This window comes from Leptodactylus fuscus, chromosome 10 (genome assembly GCF_031893055.1).
Source record: "Leptodactylus fuscus isolate aLepFus1 chromosome 10, aLepFus1.hap2, whole genome shotgun sequence".
NCBI classification, from domain to species: domain Eukaryota; kingdom Metazoa; phylum Chordata; class Amphibia; order Anura; family Leptodactylidae; genus Leptodactylus; species Leptodactylus fuscus.
The window spans coordinates 4,186,879-4,206,473 of NC_134274.1; the positions used below are offsets into that span (position 1 = coordinate 4,186,879).

General features: G+C 42.3%; 1 protein-coding gene across 1 annotated transcript in view; it reads left to right on the forward strand.

Moving 5' to 3' along the window:
• Window positions 1–19,595, forward strand: part of SORCS1 (sortilin related VPS10 domain containing receptor 1) — a 400,088-nt gene that overhangs the window by 363,683 nt on the left and 16,810 nt on the right. Inside the window, 5 exon segments of the mRNA XM_075258641.1 lie at window positions 678–811; window positions 3,270–3,393; window positions 7,795–7,907; window positions 11,202–11,333; window positions 18,895–18,994. Of these exon segments, the coding sequence (XP_075114742.1) occupies window positions 678–811; window positions 3,270–3,393; window positions 7,795–7,907; window positions 11,202–11,333; window positions 18,895–18,994 (603 nt within the window).

Here is a 19,595-nt window from a genome sequence, read left to right on the forward strand (position 1 = left end):
GGGGGCATTATACTGTCACTACCGCTACTGATACTGCTAATACTGTTTATTATTTTGTTGAGGTTCCTGTGAAGAAGTATTTTTTAAGGTTGCCCAAATCTAAAAACATTTTCTTACACTGATCTGATCCACTGAGTCTTACCTGCCTGCCCAGAGAAGTCTTCTGACCATCCTAGACTTCCCCCAGTCATGTAGACCATCTGCCTCATACAGGACGGTATAGCTTACCTATATATAGTTTACCTTGTGGGGCCCTGACATTCCTAATGGTGGTCTGGCCTGGTATTGTTATTTAACTCTTTAGGGTTACATTGGCATCAGTACATTGGTTTACTGACAGTCTTTGGTAAAACCACAGATAAGACATTTTGATATCATGAAGATTTGTACCAGTTACCACTTAGCTCAGCTACATCTGTATATACTTCAGCATAGTCAATGACTAACACATTAGCTAATTTGGTCGGGCTGTAATTTGCCTGATTTTCAGTAGAGGGCAGTCTTGTTACACATTAGTTTTGCCGTGTCTCGTTTTCCTCTCGGTCTGTTTTGTCAGGTTGCACATTTCTGCAGATACATTGCCTTCCTGCTCCTCATCTCACATGTCTTTGTCGGTTTAATCATGTACGGATCACTTTGACGAATGTCTTCTTCTTTTCTTCTTCTTTTTTTTACAGCCCCCTTGGAACACATTCACTTGGTTTTGCCTTTTGTCACCACAAAGGACAAGGAGGTGAACGCTTCGGTGATTCTCTGGCCAAGTAACGTTGGGACCCTCACCTACGTCTGGTGGCTCGGAAATAATAGTGAGGTGCTTGCAGATTTCGACTTTATGTGGGTTAACAAATGAGCAAAAAGTAGCAAAACATTGACCTTCTGCACTGTGCCATGTGGCCCCCGCGGTCTGGAACCCGATCAGTCCTCCTAGTCTAACCCCAAACACATGTAGGACATGCAGCAGGGACGAGGGGACAGGCATCAGGTGGGATCCTCTGGTACCAGAATGGTATCAAGCAGGTTAAGTCCAATCCTAATCCGTGAAGAAGAGTCTACAATAACCAGAAACAGTAGAAAGTTGTTAATATTAGAGATGAGCAAGTAGTATTCGATCGAATACCTCCCCGCCATAGGTATGCGTGTAAGCGGCTGAACACCAAGGGGTTCAACGCATCGAATATTCAATGCTCTTAACCCCTTGGTGTCCGGCCGCTTACACGCATACCTATGGCGGGGAGGTATTCGATCAAATACTACTCACTCATCTCTAGTTAATATCTGTATATCAGGTGGTCTGGTGTTAGTTGCAGCATCCTTGGTGATCTAGGGCAGCAAATACATGTAATAATTATATATGGTGGTCTAGGTTAGAGAAGGGGCTAATATCAGAATCTCTGGAGGTCTAGGGGATAAATGGAGACTTATCTCTGTGTCCATGGTGGTGCTGGGGAGTGCAAGGGTTAAACCAAGGATCCCTGGGAGTCTAGGGCAGGAAAGGGGATCTATGTATGTACAGAGCTATTCATACACTGAGTTACATTAAGAACATTGGGTTGTTTGTTGACGACTGCTACATCTTGGATGTCCCGCCATGGTCTTAGGAGTATGCCACATGGTCTTAGGAGTATGCCACACATATAGCATTGAGTGCCATACTATGACGGTGTGGGCACAGTATAGAGGGAATATAGAAGGTGCAGCTGTAATAACGGTCCGGTGCCTGCTCCTACAGCTGCTTAACTCTGCAAGGAAGTATATAGACAACCTTTCTTGGTTAAAACACCAACTAAGTATCAATGTATAAATAACACAAAAAAGTCTTTTGATTTTAAATCTAAATTTATTGTTACAAAAATGTTTTTAATTGTAAAAAATATTGGTATCAGGAAAACACAAACACATAAAAACATTTAAAAACACACAACAGCGGTTAAGCCTGGACCGCCCAAATGTATCAAGTCGGGGAGGGAGTCCAGAAGTGGAATGTGCCTTGCCATACTTTGTTAAGGTCATCCAATCAGTGATAGTTTGGCCATGTATATAAAGGGGTTTTCTGAGTTAAAAATATTAATAACCTATTCTAAAGAAAGCTGACTAATATCAGATCTGCAGGAGTCTGACCCCTGACACCCACACCGATCAGCTGGAGAATGGATCAGGAAGCGGACAGCCCAGTACTCGATATAGTGGCTGAACTGAATCACTGTGACTTAGCAGCTATTCACATGAATGGGAGTTGTTCTGCAATAACTGGTCCGGCCACTACCCAGAGAACGTCACTATTTGCTTCGTGCTTCATCCTTTGTGTATCAGCTTCCAAAAACAGATGCTTCATGGGGGGCATCTGTTAGACCTCCACATATCTCATATTGATGACCTGTTCTTGGGCTACTTCACATTGTCTACGCTAACTCCTTCCCGGGGTGAAATTGTCCCAATTCTGCATTAATAAACCTGGTATACATCATGCTAGACAAGTGAAGCATGTCCTCTGTCCCAACCACTTTTATTTTTGTAAATATAGTCACAGAATTTTTGCACAAATCGTTGCAAATCCCTTATTTTGCAACCATGTGATGCCTGGGTGCAGGATTTGATAAATTCCATCCACATTGTCTAAATATAAGACAGTAAGAACAACTTTGACTTTTTGTTCCAAAAGATAACCTTCTGCCCTGCGCCTTTGCACAAAAAACCCTTCTGCTCCGACAGACTTCACTTCATTCTTAAAATGATTTATTTTCTTGATTTCTGTTCGATGTTTCTTTTCCAACTTTCACTTTTTAATTTCTTCCTCTAATCTCCGCTCTAATTCCTTGCCCTCCTCGCTCTGGTCTGACCCCGGGGGAGGAATCCGATGTCTCGACCTAAGATTGATTAAGATTCAAAAATAAAAAAATAAAACATTCATTGCGGAATATTTCATTCCGTGAGGTCCCCAAGTTGCCATATTTTATTTTCTGGAGGCGTCTCGAAGCTCTAAGCGGCTGTTTGTTATCTGTGTCATAATGAGCGGCACATCCTCCCTCCAACACGCCGGCCCATGATGGATTCTGCCAAAAAAAAATTAAAAAATCTGTCTGGAACATCAATTATTTTCCTCAGTACAATGTTTTTCTAGAAGATAAGAGCACAAGTCCCAGGGCGCTCCTCCGAGCTGCTGCTGAAGATGACTGTGAGGCCAATGGAGTAACTGGTTTTAATCTTCTGAAACGTCTGGCACATGAGCAGGTAACTCAGACGGATTCTCGTCTCTTCTTTCCTCTCCGCAGCCCCTCATTACTCTGGATCGGAGCATCTCATTTACCTTTGGTGTGGAAGGAATGAACAGTATCACAGTCCAAGTGTCTGCGGGCAGCACCATCCTCCAGGACACCAAGACCATCGCAGTGTATGGTAAGGCTCAGTACACACTGCAGACCTGGAGCCTGAAAACTGATCAAAACATTTTATTTTCTTCTACTCCTACTTTTCTTTATTTTCATTCTTTTTCTTCTTCTTCATTTTTTTCAAAGTTTGCTTTCTTCATCTACTTCCTTTTCTTCATCTTCGTTGTCTTCCTTCTCTTCACCCTCTTACTTATTCTTTTATCTTCATCTTCTTTAGAATTCAAGTTGTTTAAACATTAAAAAAATATTTTAGCTTCTTTCTTTTCTGTATCTTCTTGCTTTGGTTTATCTTCATCTTCTTCTTATTCTTCATCACCTCCTCCTCCTGTCTTCTTCTCTTTTCTTCTTTTTGTCTTTCTTCTGTCTTCGTCTTCTCCATCTCCTCCTCCTCAAGCCTCTTCCTTCTCCTTCTCCTCCTCTTCCTCCTCCACATCCCCCTCCATCCTTTTCCTCCTCTGGCTTCTTTCTTCTCCATCCTCTTTATCTGTGTCCTCTTTCTCCTCTGTACTCTTTCTTCTCCCTCTTTTCCTCCTACGTCCTCTTCCTCCTCCATCTTCTTCCTTCTCTATCCTCTAACTTCTCTATCCTCATCCTTCTCCTTCCTCTTCCTGCTCCATCCTCTTCCTGCTCCATCCTCTTCCTCCTCTGTTCTCTTCCTCCTCTGTCCTCTTCCTCCTCTGTCCTCTTCCTTCTCTGTTCTCTTCCTCCTCTGTCCTCTTCCTCCTCTTCCTCCTCCATCTTCTTCCTCCTCCATCCTCTTCCTCCTCCATCCTTTTCCTCCTCTGTCCTCTTCCTTCTCTGTCCTCTTCCTTCTCCATCTTCTTCCTCTACCTTTTTCTCCTCCCTCACTTTTTACCCCTCCTTCTCATTTACTTTTTCTCTCCCCAAAGATGAAAAATATTGTTAAAATTGATACAAATTATTAGAGATGAGCGAGTACTGTTCGAGTCAGCTGATCCAAACAGCACGCTCGCGTAGAAAGGAATGGACGTAGCCGGCACACGGGGGTTTAAGCGGCCGGCCGCCATCAAAGTGGAAGTACCAGGTGCATCCATTCATTTCTATGGAGCGTGCTGTTCGGATTGGCTGATCTGAACAGTACTCGCTCATCTCTACAAATTATATTTTTTTCTTCACTCATAAAATTTGAAAAAAGTGACTAAAAAAAAGTTATCATGACCTCCTCAGAGATGTTGTTTAGGCCAATCTTACTAATTAAGGAGACCTGACTCCTGTAATACGTTTGGTGCATCTTAGTATTCAGTTTGCTCATAAGCTCCCCCTAGTGGTTCCTGTAGGCAGTACGAATTCTTCTCTTACCAGTGGTCATTTACTGCCGTCCATTGTCTACGTTTCTTTGTCTCTGCTGGAGATTTGGAAGCCACTATCAAGAAAATGGAGGTCTAACCCTATATACTGAGGTCTGACCCTATATAGACTGAGGTCTGACCCTATAAACTGAGGTCTGACCCTATATACTGAGGTCTAACACTATATACTGAGATCTGACCCTATAAACTGAGGTCTGACCCTATAAGCTGAGGTCTGACCCTATATACTGAGGTCTGACCCTATAAACTGAGGTCTGACCCTATAAACTGAGGTCTGACCCTATAAACTGAGGTTTGACCCTATATACTGAGGTCTGACCCTATATACTGAGGTCTGACCCTATAAATTGAGGTCTGACCCTATAAAAAACCCCAATTTCTCATTCACTTTAAGGTCCAATATGGCGGCTTCTTGAGAACCAGTCACATCTGAATAGGTTTATTCTGGTATGTTAACATGAACATTTATTTTTAAGGATTTGTTTATTTCCCTCCTACGATCCTGCTGGTTATTTTATAGACTTTTATGAATTGAGTGAATTTTTGGAAAAGCGACTGATCAGTGTGAACACAACCCTGCATAACAATGCCCGCGCTCCTCCGCACATCTCGCTTTGTTCACCCAGACCCCAAATCTCTTCCTGGATAATAATAATAATTGCAATAAAATCTCGGCACATTCCCGGCAAATGCTAATTTGTACAGAGCGACTTTCTATTAGACGCGACTGCACCTACAATTTTCCTTGTTTGCCTGACTAATTGGATAATTATCTACCTGCCGAGAATAATACGCGGAACAGAGGATGTGAGGTTGGAATATTTAGCTTCATGCCAAATCTTCCCCCTTCACAGGTGGTAAATAATTCATCATTTATTATTTATTTATTCCGTTTTCTCACCTTTTTGTATTCTCATTGCTGTTTTTGTTGACCCCTCTAATACAACGCCCATAGGAGTCTCTGCTGCGCCTCTGTACAGGATCCGCACACATAGGGGGAGTCATCAAAAAAATTGCAGAATTTGCTCCATAACTTATTATCCAATTTTGCACCTGTACGATATTATTTGCAATTTTTGTAAAAAAAAAATTTCTGCCACAAAATGTATTATAATTTGTTGCAGAAATCTGGTATAAATGATACAGGAACTCTATGCTGGTGCAGATTTCCCTCCAGGCCCACACGCCAGCAGAGGGTGCACCGAATTTTTGAGAAGGTCAAGGAGGTGCACCCTCCATCATCTTTGGGGTTATAAAGACTGGCATTAAGAACACCAGTCTTCCTCATTGTGCCTAAAAAAAGGGTTAAGGGGATATCGTCACTCCTTAGGGAGAGACCACCATTTAGGTGTGTGGAGACTTATTAAGCCATAGGCGCTCCACTGTGTGAGGGATCATGGGAAGAATATGCAAATCTGTCTTCTATGATGTAAATAGGAAGACAGCGCCTCAGTCATGCAGCCCACTAGAGGGCGCTCCCTTTAACATCATACCCGACCTTCCCAGAGGCCTTTCCTGCAATGATGTGGGATTTTACTGACTTGGTAAAATCCCACATCATTGCAGCAAAGGCCTCTGGGAAGGTCGGGCATGATAGTGGGTAGCATGACTGAGGCCCTGTCTTCCTATTTACATCATGGAAGACAGATTTGCACATCCTTCCCATAAAAAAAAAAAAAAAAGTTGATATAGTTTAACGGAAGTCACCCATTATTTTTTAAAACAATTGCACCAAATTCATCAAGCATTGGCAACAATGTATCAAACCCTGCGCTCCGGAATTCTGGCACATAAAAGTTGCAAAGCAGAGATTTGTCGCTTGAGCTCATATGAGTAAGAATTTTCTAACTTTTTGATTTCTGCACCCCTTTTTAAAAAGTTGTAAAATTTACGGCAAGAGCTCCCTCCAGTCAATGATTGGGGTAAAAATTGGAGCAAAATTTCGGGACAGACGTGTCAGACTGATAGATACATCTAATTTATCAAACCTTGCCAGAGATTGGATACATTTGGGTCAAATTATGTCAACGCGAAGCCAGCAAAACCGACTTAAAATCCCTCTAAGGAAAAATTTCCCCCCTAAAAAAAATTGTTTTGTTTTTCAATTTCCACCAAATTCATCAATCCCTTTTGACATTTTTTGACAAACATTTCATCAATTTATTAGGGTTGAGCGATCAGGATTGGAAAGGATCGGATTCCAATCGGCGATCGAGTAAATTTCACAATCGGGATCGGATGGAAAAAATAATCGGAAATCGGATTTTAAAATCGATCGGCTCAACCGTACAATGTATCTAATATTTTAAAACAAAAATTAACGAACAGACACAACAGTGAGTCGGGTCATTTTTCGGTGACCCCCTCCCCCTCCCGTGTGTCCCTTTGGCTAATGGAAGTAAACTCTAAATTACAACTTTCACTGTTTTTGTTAATTTTTTTTCATCTAAAAAAAATTGAAGGCAATTAAAAGCCGAAACCTCTGAGCTAATAAGCGAGTGATTATCTTAATGGACCGACGGAGTTTTGTTTAGAGCCTTCATTTATTTAATAATTACCCCATTTACTAACGGCCCGACATTCGTTTTATTTTAATCACATTATTTTTACGATCTTCATTTTTCTACTTTATTTGTTTTTATGACTTTTATATATTTTTTTATTTCAATATAATATTTGTAATTATTTTCATCTATTTTTTAATCCCATTATTTATTTTTATGATTTTATTTAATTTATTGTTTTTATTGCAATCTCTCTAATTGTAATTATTTTTTCATGTTTTAGTAGAATAGATTTTTTTCTGTTTTTTATGTTTTGTGTTTTTCTTATTTTACTTGATTTTCCAGAGACTATAAATTCTCATTTACACATTCTTATATTTAGGATAATAAGTAACTTTGTTGCATTTTTTTTTTTTTTCCTGATAAGAATGTTGGAATTTTAAACAAACAAACAAAAAATAATAATAATCATAGCAAAAGATACAAAGTAAAAGCATGGAAGTTCTAGGATGACATAAATGTTTTGATTTGCCGATTTTTGCCCTCTTAACCCTTTCTGTTTACTGTTTCCAGAGCAGTTTCAGTCTCTGCGGTTGTCGTTTTCTCCAAATCTTGATGATTTTAACCCTGACATTCCCGAGTGGAGAAGAGACATCAGCCGCGTGATTAAGAGAGCGCTCATGTATGTAAGTGACTTGTCCATTTACTTTTTTATCTATAGTGTCTATATGATGCCCGAATAGAGGGCCTGTAACCACAGTCTGTAGAGATGTAATATACCATATCTGCCTCTATCTATCTATCTATCTATCTATCTATCTATCTATCTATCTCCTATCTATCTATCTATCTATCTATCTATCTATCTATCTATCTATGTATCTATCTATCTATCTATGTATCTATCTCCTATCTATCTATCTATCTATCTATCTATCTATCTATCTATTAAACTCCTATCTATCTATCTATCTATCTATCTATCTATCTATCTATCTATCTATGTATCTATCTATCTATCTATCTATCTATCTATCTATCTATCTATCTATCTATCTATGTATCTATCTCCTATCTATCTATGTATCTATCTATCTATCTATCTATCTATCTATCTATCTATCTCCTATCTCTCTATCTATCTATCTATCTATCTATCTATCTCCTATCTATCTATCTATCTATCTATCTATCTATCTATCTCCTATCTATCTATCTATCTATCTATCTATCTATCTATCTATCTATCTACCTATCTCCTATCTATCTATCTATCTATCTATCTATCTATCTCCTATCTATCTATCTATCTATCTATCTATCTATCTATCTATCTCCTATCTATCTATCTATCTATCTATCTATCTATCTATCTATCTATCTATCTACCTATCTCCTATCTATCTATCTATCTATCTATCTATCTATCTATCTATCTCCTATCTATCTATCTATCTATCTATCTATCTATCTGTGCACATAGTACAATATTTATATTGGGAGGTTTCCTAATTCTCCATTACTCAGAATATTTGGTTATCCAGAGACACCTGCTATTGATTAGAGGAGTATTCCATTATATAAGCGCCCTGTTCTGGAGATAGATGGGGGTGCAGCTCTGATGTGTTGCAATGACCTCTGATCCCAGGGGCACAGCCTAACCCCTCACCACACATACAGTGTTATATACAGTATATACCGCTCCCAGCATACACTGCACACAAGTTTCCGTTTCCTCCGCTCTCGGTGTCATTTTGCTTCTTTTGTTGCATTTTTCTTGTTGTCGCTTTTTTGTGTCATTTTTGCTCTTCCGAAGGAAAAACAAATAATTCAGAGATCGGGGACTTTCCTATTTTTGGAGTCTGGTCCTTCCAGATGAGAGATTAAGGAACATGTTGCACTAACACCGCTGCGGCCTCTTCTGCCTCCGTCCATCTGTCGCCCCCTGATTTCTCTCTGCAATGTTTTTTCTTTGTTTCTAACATCTTTGTACATTATTGAAGACTGGTGGGAGCGGGTGACGGGGCAAAATGTCACTTTCAGAGTTTTGCATTTTTTTTTTTAAAGATTTTATTGCAATTACTAAACAGCGCGGGCGCCGGCAGCGATAGAGCCTGCTCGGCAGCGATACCCAGAGGTGGCCTGGATGCTCAGCCAAGCTCGCAATGGCAATTAATCAAGCAGTGTGAGGCAAACTCTGCAAAATGCTCCCTGGCTCCGAGTCCCAGAGAGGCTCCTCCAGGGAACAGGTGCGCGGCGCGGTGCGGCGGTGCCAGCTGTGTCTGAACCTGAATTCCGTCTGCTAATTAAAACAGTAGAGGTATAAACCTACAGTCGTCAAACAGCGCGCCGTCGGGAGGCTGCTCATTCCCAGCTTCCAGACCTACCCAGTTCTTCACCTCCTCCGTCTGCCAAGTGCATCCATTTAACCGCTTCTCCGCCTGATGGCGTCTTATCTCCGCTCGCCAGCCAGCTGCATTTTATCTATTGCTCTCTGTTATCAGCGAGTTCACGCTGCGCATAGACTGCCTGTAGTGTTCTCAATGGGATGGCGGAGAGGATGTGCATCAAACGCCTTACCCTTATCATCGCCAATTTATGTGACATTTATCTCGTGCCGAGACCTCCGGAGACTTCCTGGCCATAGGGGATTACTTTTATGTTATTGCAATTCACACAAAATTCTTATATAGAAGTTTGTAACAAAATTAAAATGTGAAAAATATATAACAAAAAATAAAAGTAAAAATTTTTTTGGGGGATGGGAACCGACAAGCGATAATACTAGCAGACAGGCTGCAATTCACATCATAAACACTGGGTGGCAGCACATACATACATCGAATATAGACATCTCATGACAGAATATCACAAAGCCGTGTTGTTTTTCAAAGCTGGTCATCTCGTGACACAAGTATTGGGATCTGCTAAGCCAAAACGAAGATTTAAGACAGAACACATCTCTATAGCGTATGCAAAATATTGCAAAGTTCCCAGTTACAATATACCTTTGGAATGGGTAAAATACAATTTTTCTGATACAGAGCTCCAAATCCCCTGCATATACAGAGAATTCAGCTATAGTCCTGCTGTCCTATAGCTGCCATTAGGGGGCGCTCAGGAGCAGACTGTAGATGGCCCCCATTGAATTAAAGAGGACCTGTACTCTCCTCGGATGGGGTATCTTTTCTGATAGCTCTGTGTTTTGCTATTCCTCTCTCATTCCTCCTTGTATGAATATATTTCCAAATGGGTATTACCTGTAGGAAATATGTCTGTATACAGAGCTGTCCGTACCGGACTATGTAGGGACATGTCCCTGTAACAGGGAAAATGGCAACACCCTGTTATCAATCATTTCATAAATATTCAGGAGGAACAACAGAGGAACGGCACAACATGGCGGTCAGTCTAATAGATTTCCTAGAATTCTAATAAAAATTCTTCAAAGCTCCCCCTACTGGTGGCTGTAGATAGGCAGAGTTTTATCATGACTAGAAGGACGGAGCTCTGTATCTGAAATATGGCTTGTGGGGATTATGGGGGACTGTTAGGTTTTCTAATAGGATTTTCAATCAATACCCGAATTGTGGGGCTGGGGGACTGGACATCCTAAATGATGCAGCTGCCTCAGGAGCTGCGCGCACTGCAACATGTATTGGGGCAATAGGAGCACAATGGTGAGCTGCAATTTTTGGGATTGTGGTGGTTGGCCACTGGTCATTGGTGGACCCATGATAAATGCAGAGGATTAGCTGAATAAATCGTCAGGGCCTCTCCAAACACCACATGTCATGTATAGCTCTGTTGTCCCACAATGTGGTGGACAGGTTTCTAGTCCTGAGGCACCACAGTAGCAGCTCATGTCATGTCCATCACAATAATAGGGGAAAAAAATCTTTCCTCCTTAAGGTAATGTTATGTTTTTTGTCTCTGGATGAAAATTGGTTACACCTGTTCTTTTCCACATGTTTACACAGGCCACGGGCGTGAGCAGCAGGCAGATTTTAGTGGCCGTGCTCCCCGGACTGCCGACCACTGCCGAGCTCTTCATTCTCCCCTATCAGGATGGAAGTGATGAAAATAAGAAGAAGACGGAAGATCTGTCCCAGGTAATAAAGATGACATGTAAAGAGCAGTAAGCATGGGACTACATGCAACATAAAATGGCAGTGTCATGCTACATACTACATGCTACATACTACATCATGCCTAATATTAACTTGCAACGATCCCATGACCATGACCCAACAGTCATCAGAAATCTAATCCCACAAGGTTTCTTCATGCCTACATCCAATGCTATGAATTGTGAAAGTCACTGTGTAGACCTAGTAGAGAGCAATGGAAAGATGTAGCAGAGCTGAATGTGTTGTATAACTGTTGACCTTGTACATTGTGATCATTGAGTTAGTTCCATGCAGTCCTATAGAGAAACATTAATAACCTATGGTCGTATCATGATGAGTTGTGTTGATGACAATCTCAGCTCTGCTCTACAGCCGTGTTGTGCAACACACAATGGGTCTTCACCACTCAAAGGATAATCACGCCCATATTTCTGAGAAACCTGAAGAAAATAGGTTTATATGCAGCTGAAGTGACTCATGTCCGTCACATAGAATGATAAGTCTTGGTTTCCAACTATCTGTTGTCATCCAGAACACGGCCCTACTGAGCCATGAACACTCGACCTCTACTGTTAGTATACAGTGAGGAAACTTCTCATCCAGGGCTTGAGAAATAATGGATGAGACTGTTCCCAGATGGCAGCCATGATCAAAACCTATACATATACTTTCATGGTGATTGGAACCCAACGTGACATGTTCTGTGACACGTGTGCCTCAGGAGCAGCGCTCATTGCAACAAGTATTGGGTATCGGGGCCATAGGGGCACAATGATGAGCTGCGTAATATTCAGATAATTCCTGATATTGAAGCTCATCCATTCATCTCTTGACATTGACCTGAATTAGATAGTGATACATTTTATCTGAGCCTTCAGCATGTATACCATTATGTACCGGTGTACCATCGTGTATGTAAGAACCCCCTGGGGGAGATGATACTTTATTTTGCTCTCTAGGTGGGGGGGAGAATGGCATATACATGTGCTATGGTGCTGGTATGTAATCTTATGCCTCTACAAGGGGATGCTTTTTGTATCCGAATTGCTATGAAAAACTGTGGGGGACAAAAAAATAATCTAGTGTCCCCTTAATTTCTGTATCTAGCCAGATACAACAGACAGCAGCTAGAATTACAAGAGTGGGAAGGCCCATGTTTTTTTTTTATCCTTCCCATCCTGTTAATACCAGTCTTCTCCCACCCCATTGCCATCACTTCAGATGGTTTGGTACAGGAGGATACTCAGCTCTTCCTGGTACTCCTGATGGTGGTAGATACAGGGGCATAAATGTTGGAATGGATGGGCTAACACTGAGCCCTACCTTAGTAGCAGATGCTGTCAATCATGCAGTGGTGCTAATAAAGTAAGAGTTCAAGTCCTGACGGGTTGGAGTCTCATAGAGTCATATTGTGCACTCACATCCCTATACTACCGTATACTACACTGTGATACACTTTTACTATCGTGGTTATAAGTAGACATTGGCATAAATGTGACACTTCCATTTTGGCACATCTACAGTGTAGTTTGGGCTAAAATTTGCTAGACATATGGGTGTGTTTTCTCAGAAAAGTGGGCATGGCTTAAATGTGTCACAATGCAACAGAAATATGCCAAAATAGAGTAAAAAAAATTGTGTCTGATAGTAATCCAATTAAATAGTGCAATAACCATAGACTAGACAGTGTAAAGATATGACAGATTTACCGTCCAGCATCAGTCACTGTGATAAATCTGGTGTAGTATCAGACTGCCTGTCTAGCAATTAGTAAATCTAGGCCGGTGTCTTTATTTTGCCTGGAGCGCCCCTTTAAATCCAGCTATAATTCACATCCAGCAGAGACATAGGAGGGATCCTGTTACTTGGCAGAGCGTCCTGTATATACGTACTCGTACCTCCGTACCTCCTTAAATAAATAGGCTGAATTCTCTTGGCGATCGGCTCAGACATCTCCACGACGGCTCTCGTCATCTTATACCATGATTACATTCCAGTCTCTTATCAGTTGGGTAAAATGCTATCAAAACTGCAGACATTCATGAGGAGGCCGATCCCTCCTGGCCCGCGCCTGAATATCATATTCCTGAGAAATCTGTTCCTTATATAATCCCAAAGTCTCAGTAGTCATAAAGAGAACAGACAGTGAGCGCAACGCACGAGAGGGGAAAGCAAAGCTTGAAATACGTGAATCTGCAGTCTGGCCGTCAGCTCTGCCCAGTCATCTCTGTATTGTGCCTCAGACCTCATGGACATGGCCGTATTGTAGACCTGTGTACCCATAGGACTGTATGGACTCGTACTGATACTCAAGACTCCTCCGATTGTACAAGTAGACAAACTCAGGGTCTCCTTAAATTTCATGAAAATACAATCATAGCATAGTAATGTGCATGAAGGAAAAAGCTTCATAATATCCTCGTATCAGACAAAGGGACTTCTGCAGCCCCTTTCCCTCTACAAGGTATTGCACCTCCTCAGCTCATCTTGATACAATTTTTTTTATTATTCCATTGCATAGATGTATCACAAAGTGCTTGGTACTGAGTACTTCTTCTCAGCATATACCTGCTACACCCATGCTTCCTCCACTCAGCCCTGATGTCTTCATGCTTCCAACACACAGCCCTGCTACATCCACATATCCCCACAAACACTCAGCACTGTTACATCCACATCCCACCACTCTTATCTATGCTACATTCAATCCCTCACACTCAGCCTTGCTACATCCACATTCTTCACATTAAGCTCTGCTACTTCCACACTTCCCCCACACACAGCCCTTCTACACTCAACTTTCCCCACAAACACTCAACCCTGCTACATCCCCATTCCACCTCTCATCTATAATACATTCAAATCCCTCACATTAAGCTCTGCTACTTCCACACTTCTCCCACACACAGCCCTGCTACATCCACCTATCACCACAAACACTCAGCCCTGCTACATCCACATCCCACCACTCTTATCTATGCTATATTCAAATTCCTCACACTCAGCCTTGCTACATCCATATCCTTCAAATTAGGTTCTGCTACTTCCACACTTCCCCCACACACAGCCCTTCTACACCCACATTTCCCCACAAACACTCAGCCCTGCTACATCCCCATTCCACCTCTCATCTATAATACATTCAAATCCCTCACATTAAGCTCTGCTACTTCCACACTTCCCCCACACACAGCCCTTCTACACCCAACTTTCCCCACAAACACTCAACCCTGCTACATCCACATCCCACCACACATCACTCATCTATAATACATTCAAATCCCTCACACTCAGCCTTGCTACATCCACATCCTTCACATTAAGCTCTGCTACTTCCACACTTCCCCCACACACAGCCCTTCTACACCCAAGTTAACCTACAAATACTCAACCCTGCTACATCCACATCCCACCACTCGCTCATCTATAATACATTCAAATCCTTCACACTAAGCCCTGCTACATCCACATCCTTCACATTAGGCTCTGCTACTTCCACAGTTTCCCCACACACAGCCCTGCTACACCCACATTTCCCCACAAACACTCAGCCCTGCTACATCCCCATCCCACCACTCATCTATGCTGCATTCAAATCCCTCACATTAAGCTCTGCTACTTCCACATTTCCCCCACACTTAGCATTGCTACCTCCATCTTCTTTGATACCTGAAGCTATGTGACTGATCACTTGATATATCGATGATACGATCCATGGTGTATCAAAGATCCTTCTGCATTGCCTGCTACGTACCAGTAATTGGTAGAGCCGGCAGTTTGCAGTCCCGCAGTGTGAACATTTCTCAACATGGCTCACGACCCCCCTGGAGATCTCAGGACTCATAGATTTGCAAACAGTGCTGTAAAGTTTTACCCCTGACCATTAGCTCTACAAAGTAACAAACTCAGTTCTGCCACATCTGTAAATGTCCGCACCATAAAAATCCATAAAGGACAAGTGCGAGAAACTCTCTTCCTCGTGAAATAGGAGCACACGATGAAGGACAAATCTTGGAATGTTTCTCCGAGCTCTGAAATAATTACTCCTGAAATTGGACACGTTCCACGTCTGCAATAAAACATTATCTAATTTGTTATGCTGCTTTTAATATCTTCGACCTAGATCCCGCTTAATAAGAAAATCCAAATGCACAAGTGAGTCAGGTGTGGGACCGTGGATTAGGGTCTCTCTGGGCCCGTTCTGCAGAAATCACTGAAGGTTTAAATGCTGAGCTGGCTCTTGTACGTTGACTCCGCCGTAACCGCTGACCTAAATCAAACCTAATGTCTATCACTAATCACAGGAATATTAATCTCTCCCGCTAATTAGATGTTACTATTCATTTCTTGTCCTTGGTGAAAAATGACTCATGAAAAATGAGCCCTATTACAGGATTATTCCTTCTCCTGACAACACATTTAATTCCGAAGATGAAGAAGAGTTAGCGGTGGAACCAAAAATAGTCCTGAGCGCTAATTATTTCTATCCGACTTCGGCCGATCCAGGAGATCAAAAGTTCAAGTGCCGAGCGCGACGCGTTTCTGCTGCTTAATTGTTCGAGACCCTTTACAATGTTTGCGGTGCGAATAAGCAAAAAAGATACATTACAGGTTATTAGGCAGTGCAGGATATGGAACATTTTTAGCCTCCGAAATTTTTTGGTTTCTGGAAACAAAAAATTGCAAAGCTGGGTTCACATCTACATTGGAATCACTGTTCGGAGATTCCATTACCGTTTACATCTAAAATCGCCAGTTGGAAAAGTCGAACATAGGGAAGGGGAGGGGGGGGCGCAAATTTTTGTTTCCAAGGAATAGGTCATGTATAGGGTTGAGCGATCAGGATCGGAAAAGATCGGATTCCGATCGGCGATCGAGTAAATTTCACAATCGTGATCAGAATTCCGATCCCGATCTTTTTAGGCGGGATCGAGGTCGGAGGTTATTTCCCACAATGCTTTGCTACTGGCCAAGCATTGTGGGAAAAGCTAACAATGTTAGCTACCATTAACTACCATTAACTATCATTTCAAATAGCATGCTCCCATAGGAATGAATGGATGCAGCTGGCGCACAGCCTGTGTGGTTGTCCGACCACTTAACCCCCTTTGCGATGGCTGTGTCCATTCATTCTAATGGGAGCGTGCTATTTGAAACAGCAGTTTCGAATAGTACTCGCTCATCTCTAGTAGTTAACATCTCTAGTAGCTAGCACTTACCTGCACAGATCCGCTGCCGCTCCCCGTTCTTCTCAGTACGTGCGCGCCCCTGCCTCCCAGGTTATTGTTACAGACCTAGGAAGAAGGTGGGGCTTGTGGCTTAAGAGAGTGTGAGAGGGTACTGGGAGGGGAGAAGTGAGTGATGCACTCACGTCTCCCCGCCCTGCACCCGCCCACACTCTCCTAAGCCACAACAATCCCCGCCTTCTCCCAGCATCAGTCACACTAGACTGGGATACGGGGGCGCGCACAGCGCTCTGCCGGCGTGCGAAGAGAGAGAGGAGAGAACAACGACTTGGAGCTCCGGGGAGCGGCATACACATCGGGAGAGGAGGCAGCAGCAGTTCTGTGCAGGTAAGTGAGGTGGACTAAGTAGCCGGCGGATTTTTTAATCACTACACAGTGTGGAGGCTTCAATTTTTGAACTCCACGCTGTGTAGTGAACAAGATTGCTTCGATTATTAAAAAAATCCCATTGATTTGCATTAGGATCGGAATTGGGATCGGGATCGGGTTTGAATGGAAAATGATCGGAAATCGGATTTTAAAATCGATCCTGAAATCTCAAGATCGGCTCAGCCCTAGCCATGTAGCCTTCGGTTGCCATAACGTAGAGACTATACGGTAACACTGTATACAGCGAAGGACAACAGAAGTTAACTTTTTTCCTGGAATTTTTCATCTAATTTCGCTACTTTTTTCTGACTTGTATTTTCGCTTCTCCATAATTTATGTCCCTGAATTATATAAAAAAAAATGAAAGAAATACTTTGATAAGCAAAACTAAAAGCTGAAGCCGCTGTCGCTCCTCCGACTATTCCCCTTGGATATGTTCCAGCAGATGGATGGATTTGTCTCACACAAGACAAATAAAATCACGCTTGTGAGTTTGCATAATCACATTTAACATTTTATGCCATTTGCTGAACATCATAATCCACAGATGTCATAGAACAACAACTCTACTTTAAGTCAGGCAGATGCGCACCAAAGCCCCGTCTATCTGCTTGCAACTCCCGGGTCAACATTCCCACTTAGATTTCCTTTACACTGATGATTTGGTTACATCCCTGCAGTCAGATATATATCATTTGGACATTACAAAACGTATCAGCTTTGCTGGTTAGACTGGGATAGATGAGCGGGGTCATCTCGAGGAATTAAAGTCATCACATTAGACACTACTCACACTGATGCAGCTCTGTACGCAGCTCCTGACACTCCCCGGACTCTGATTTCGATACATTTGTATTTGTCTTTAACTTGTTACTTTTTATGACCCTCCGTGCACCGAGCAGAGTTCCGTTCACATCTTAGGAGCCCTTGTCACACCATCAACAATGAAAACCTTCTCCATGCAATGCTTTACATCCTTTAGTGATTGTCTTATTTTGGTCCAGAATTTTGCATTAAATTTTGGTGCATTTTTGGAGCCATCTGTAAGTCAAACTGCATGTCTTGTTCTAGGGTTGGTGTAATACTGAGCACCATTCTCAGACAATGAGGTCACGTCTATTGGTCATATCGCTCAGTCCCCGTTGAATGAATGGAGCTGAGCTGCAATACCAAGTACAGCCACTGTTCAATGCACCATGCTGTGTTGGTAAGAAGCAACAACAATCGATATCACAGTCCTGGGTAACCCCTGTAAACACTCAGGGGGGCTGTACCCCACATTTATTGTGTGCTCTAGACTCTTTCTGCGCCTCGTCCAACAATGAAGTGTAGGTTATAGTCATTGACTACTTACTAAGAACAATGCCATGCACTGTATTGTGGCCATACTTGGTATTGCAGTCTATCACCTTATTGACATGAACAGGACTGAGCTGCAGCATGGCCATGTGACCAATGGATGCAATATCACTGGCTTGAAGAGAGAATGCAGAGCTCAATTTAGAGTCATGGACAACTCCTTTAAGTCAGAATTCTGCTGTATTTAGCTCTTTGTACTGTATACAGCATTGAGCTTCAGTGCCCCCTAGTGGAGGCTTCAGGCGATAATTTTTGCCTTTAAAGGGTTGTCTAGGACCATGATATTGATCTCCATTCCCTCTTCTCATTTCATCACATGGCCATGCTGCAGCTCAATCCCATTCCATATGCAATACCCAGCATGGCCACTATACAATGTATGGCGCTGTGCTCAGTGTAGAGGCCACAACCCCTTTAAGCAGCGGGCGTCCTTTATCCTAGGAACAACAGGTAAGGCTGTGAATATCTTAAAATATTCGATGTAATTTCTAGAAAACAGAATGTGTTTAATGGTTTCCCTCCCCCCCGGCGGGATCGGTCTCATTGGATCTTATTATCCGTTTCCGCAGATCTGTGATGTTTTCATCAATAAGCTCAATCAGGAGATGATTCACTTTGAGCTGAAGCCCGGGGTCCGGATTATGGTTCACGCCGCCCATCTAACAGCAGGTAACCAGGAGGCTTCTAGAACTTTCTATCATGAGGAATATTATTATTAATGTGGAATAAAGTGTCATTTCTACTAATCCTCCTCCGCTACAATGTATTAGGGTGATGTATTATGTGTACGAGGAGAAGGCCACGCAGAAATGTCACCGGATTAATGAAATACATGTTGTAAATGAAGATTCTACAAATATAATAACTTAATAATGAGGCGAGGCAAAGAAAATATCACACACAAGCCCTGAAATCTGTATATACAAGTAGGGCCGGACCCTCACGATCTGTATGGACCCTGCGTCACTCTTATACAATGTAGGGATTGTATCTGTAGGAGATGACGGTCCCATAGCAGGGAATAGGACAAGTGCACTGGTGCACCATTCACCTCTGGGGGGGGGGGGATTTCAGCCCCCCGTACTCCTGACTGCCGGACCCCCGTTGGTCTGACAATAGGTCTCCTTAATGTCACAACCACTTTAAGGGAAATATTGAGCTCACGAAGAATGTTTCCTTGTATTGAAGACCTTGTTTATCTCACCTTGGAGCCGTCCGTCTGTACAGAAGCCTCGGCGCTTTGTTCTGAGCTTTCTAGTGTTTCATCTCA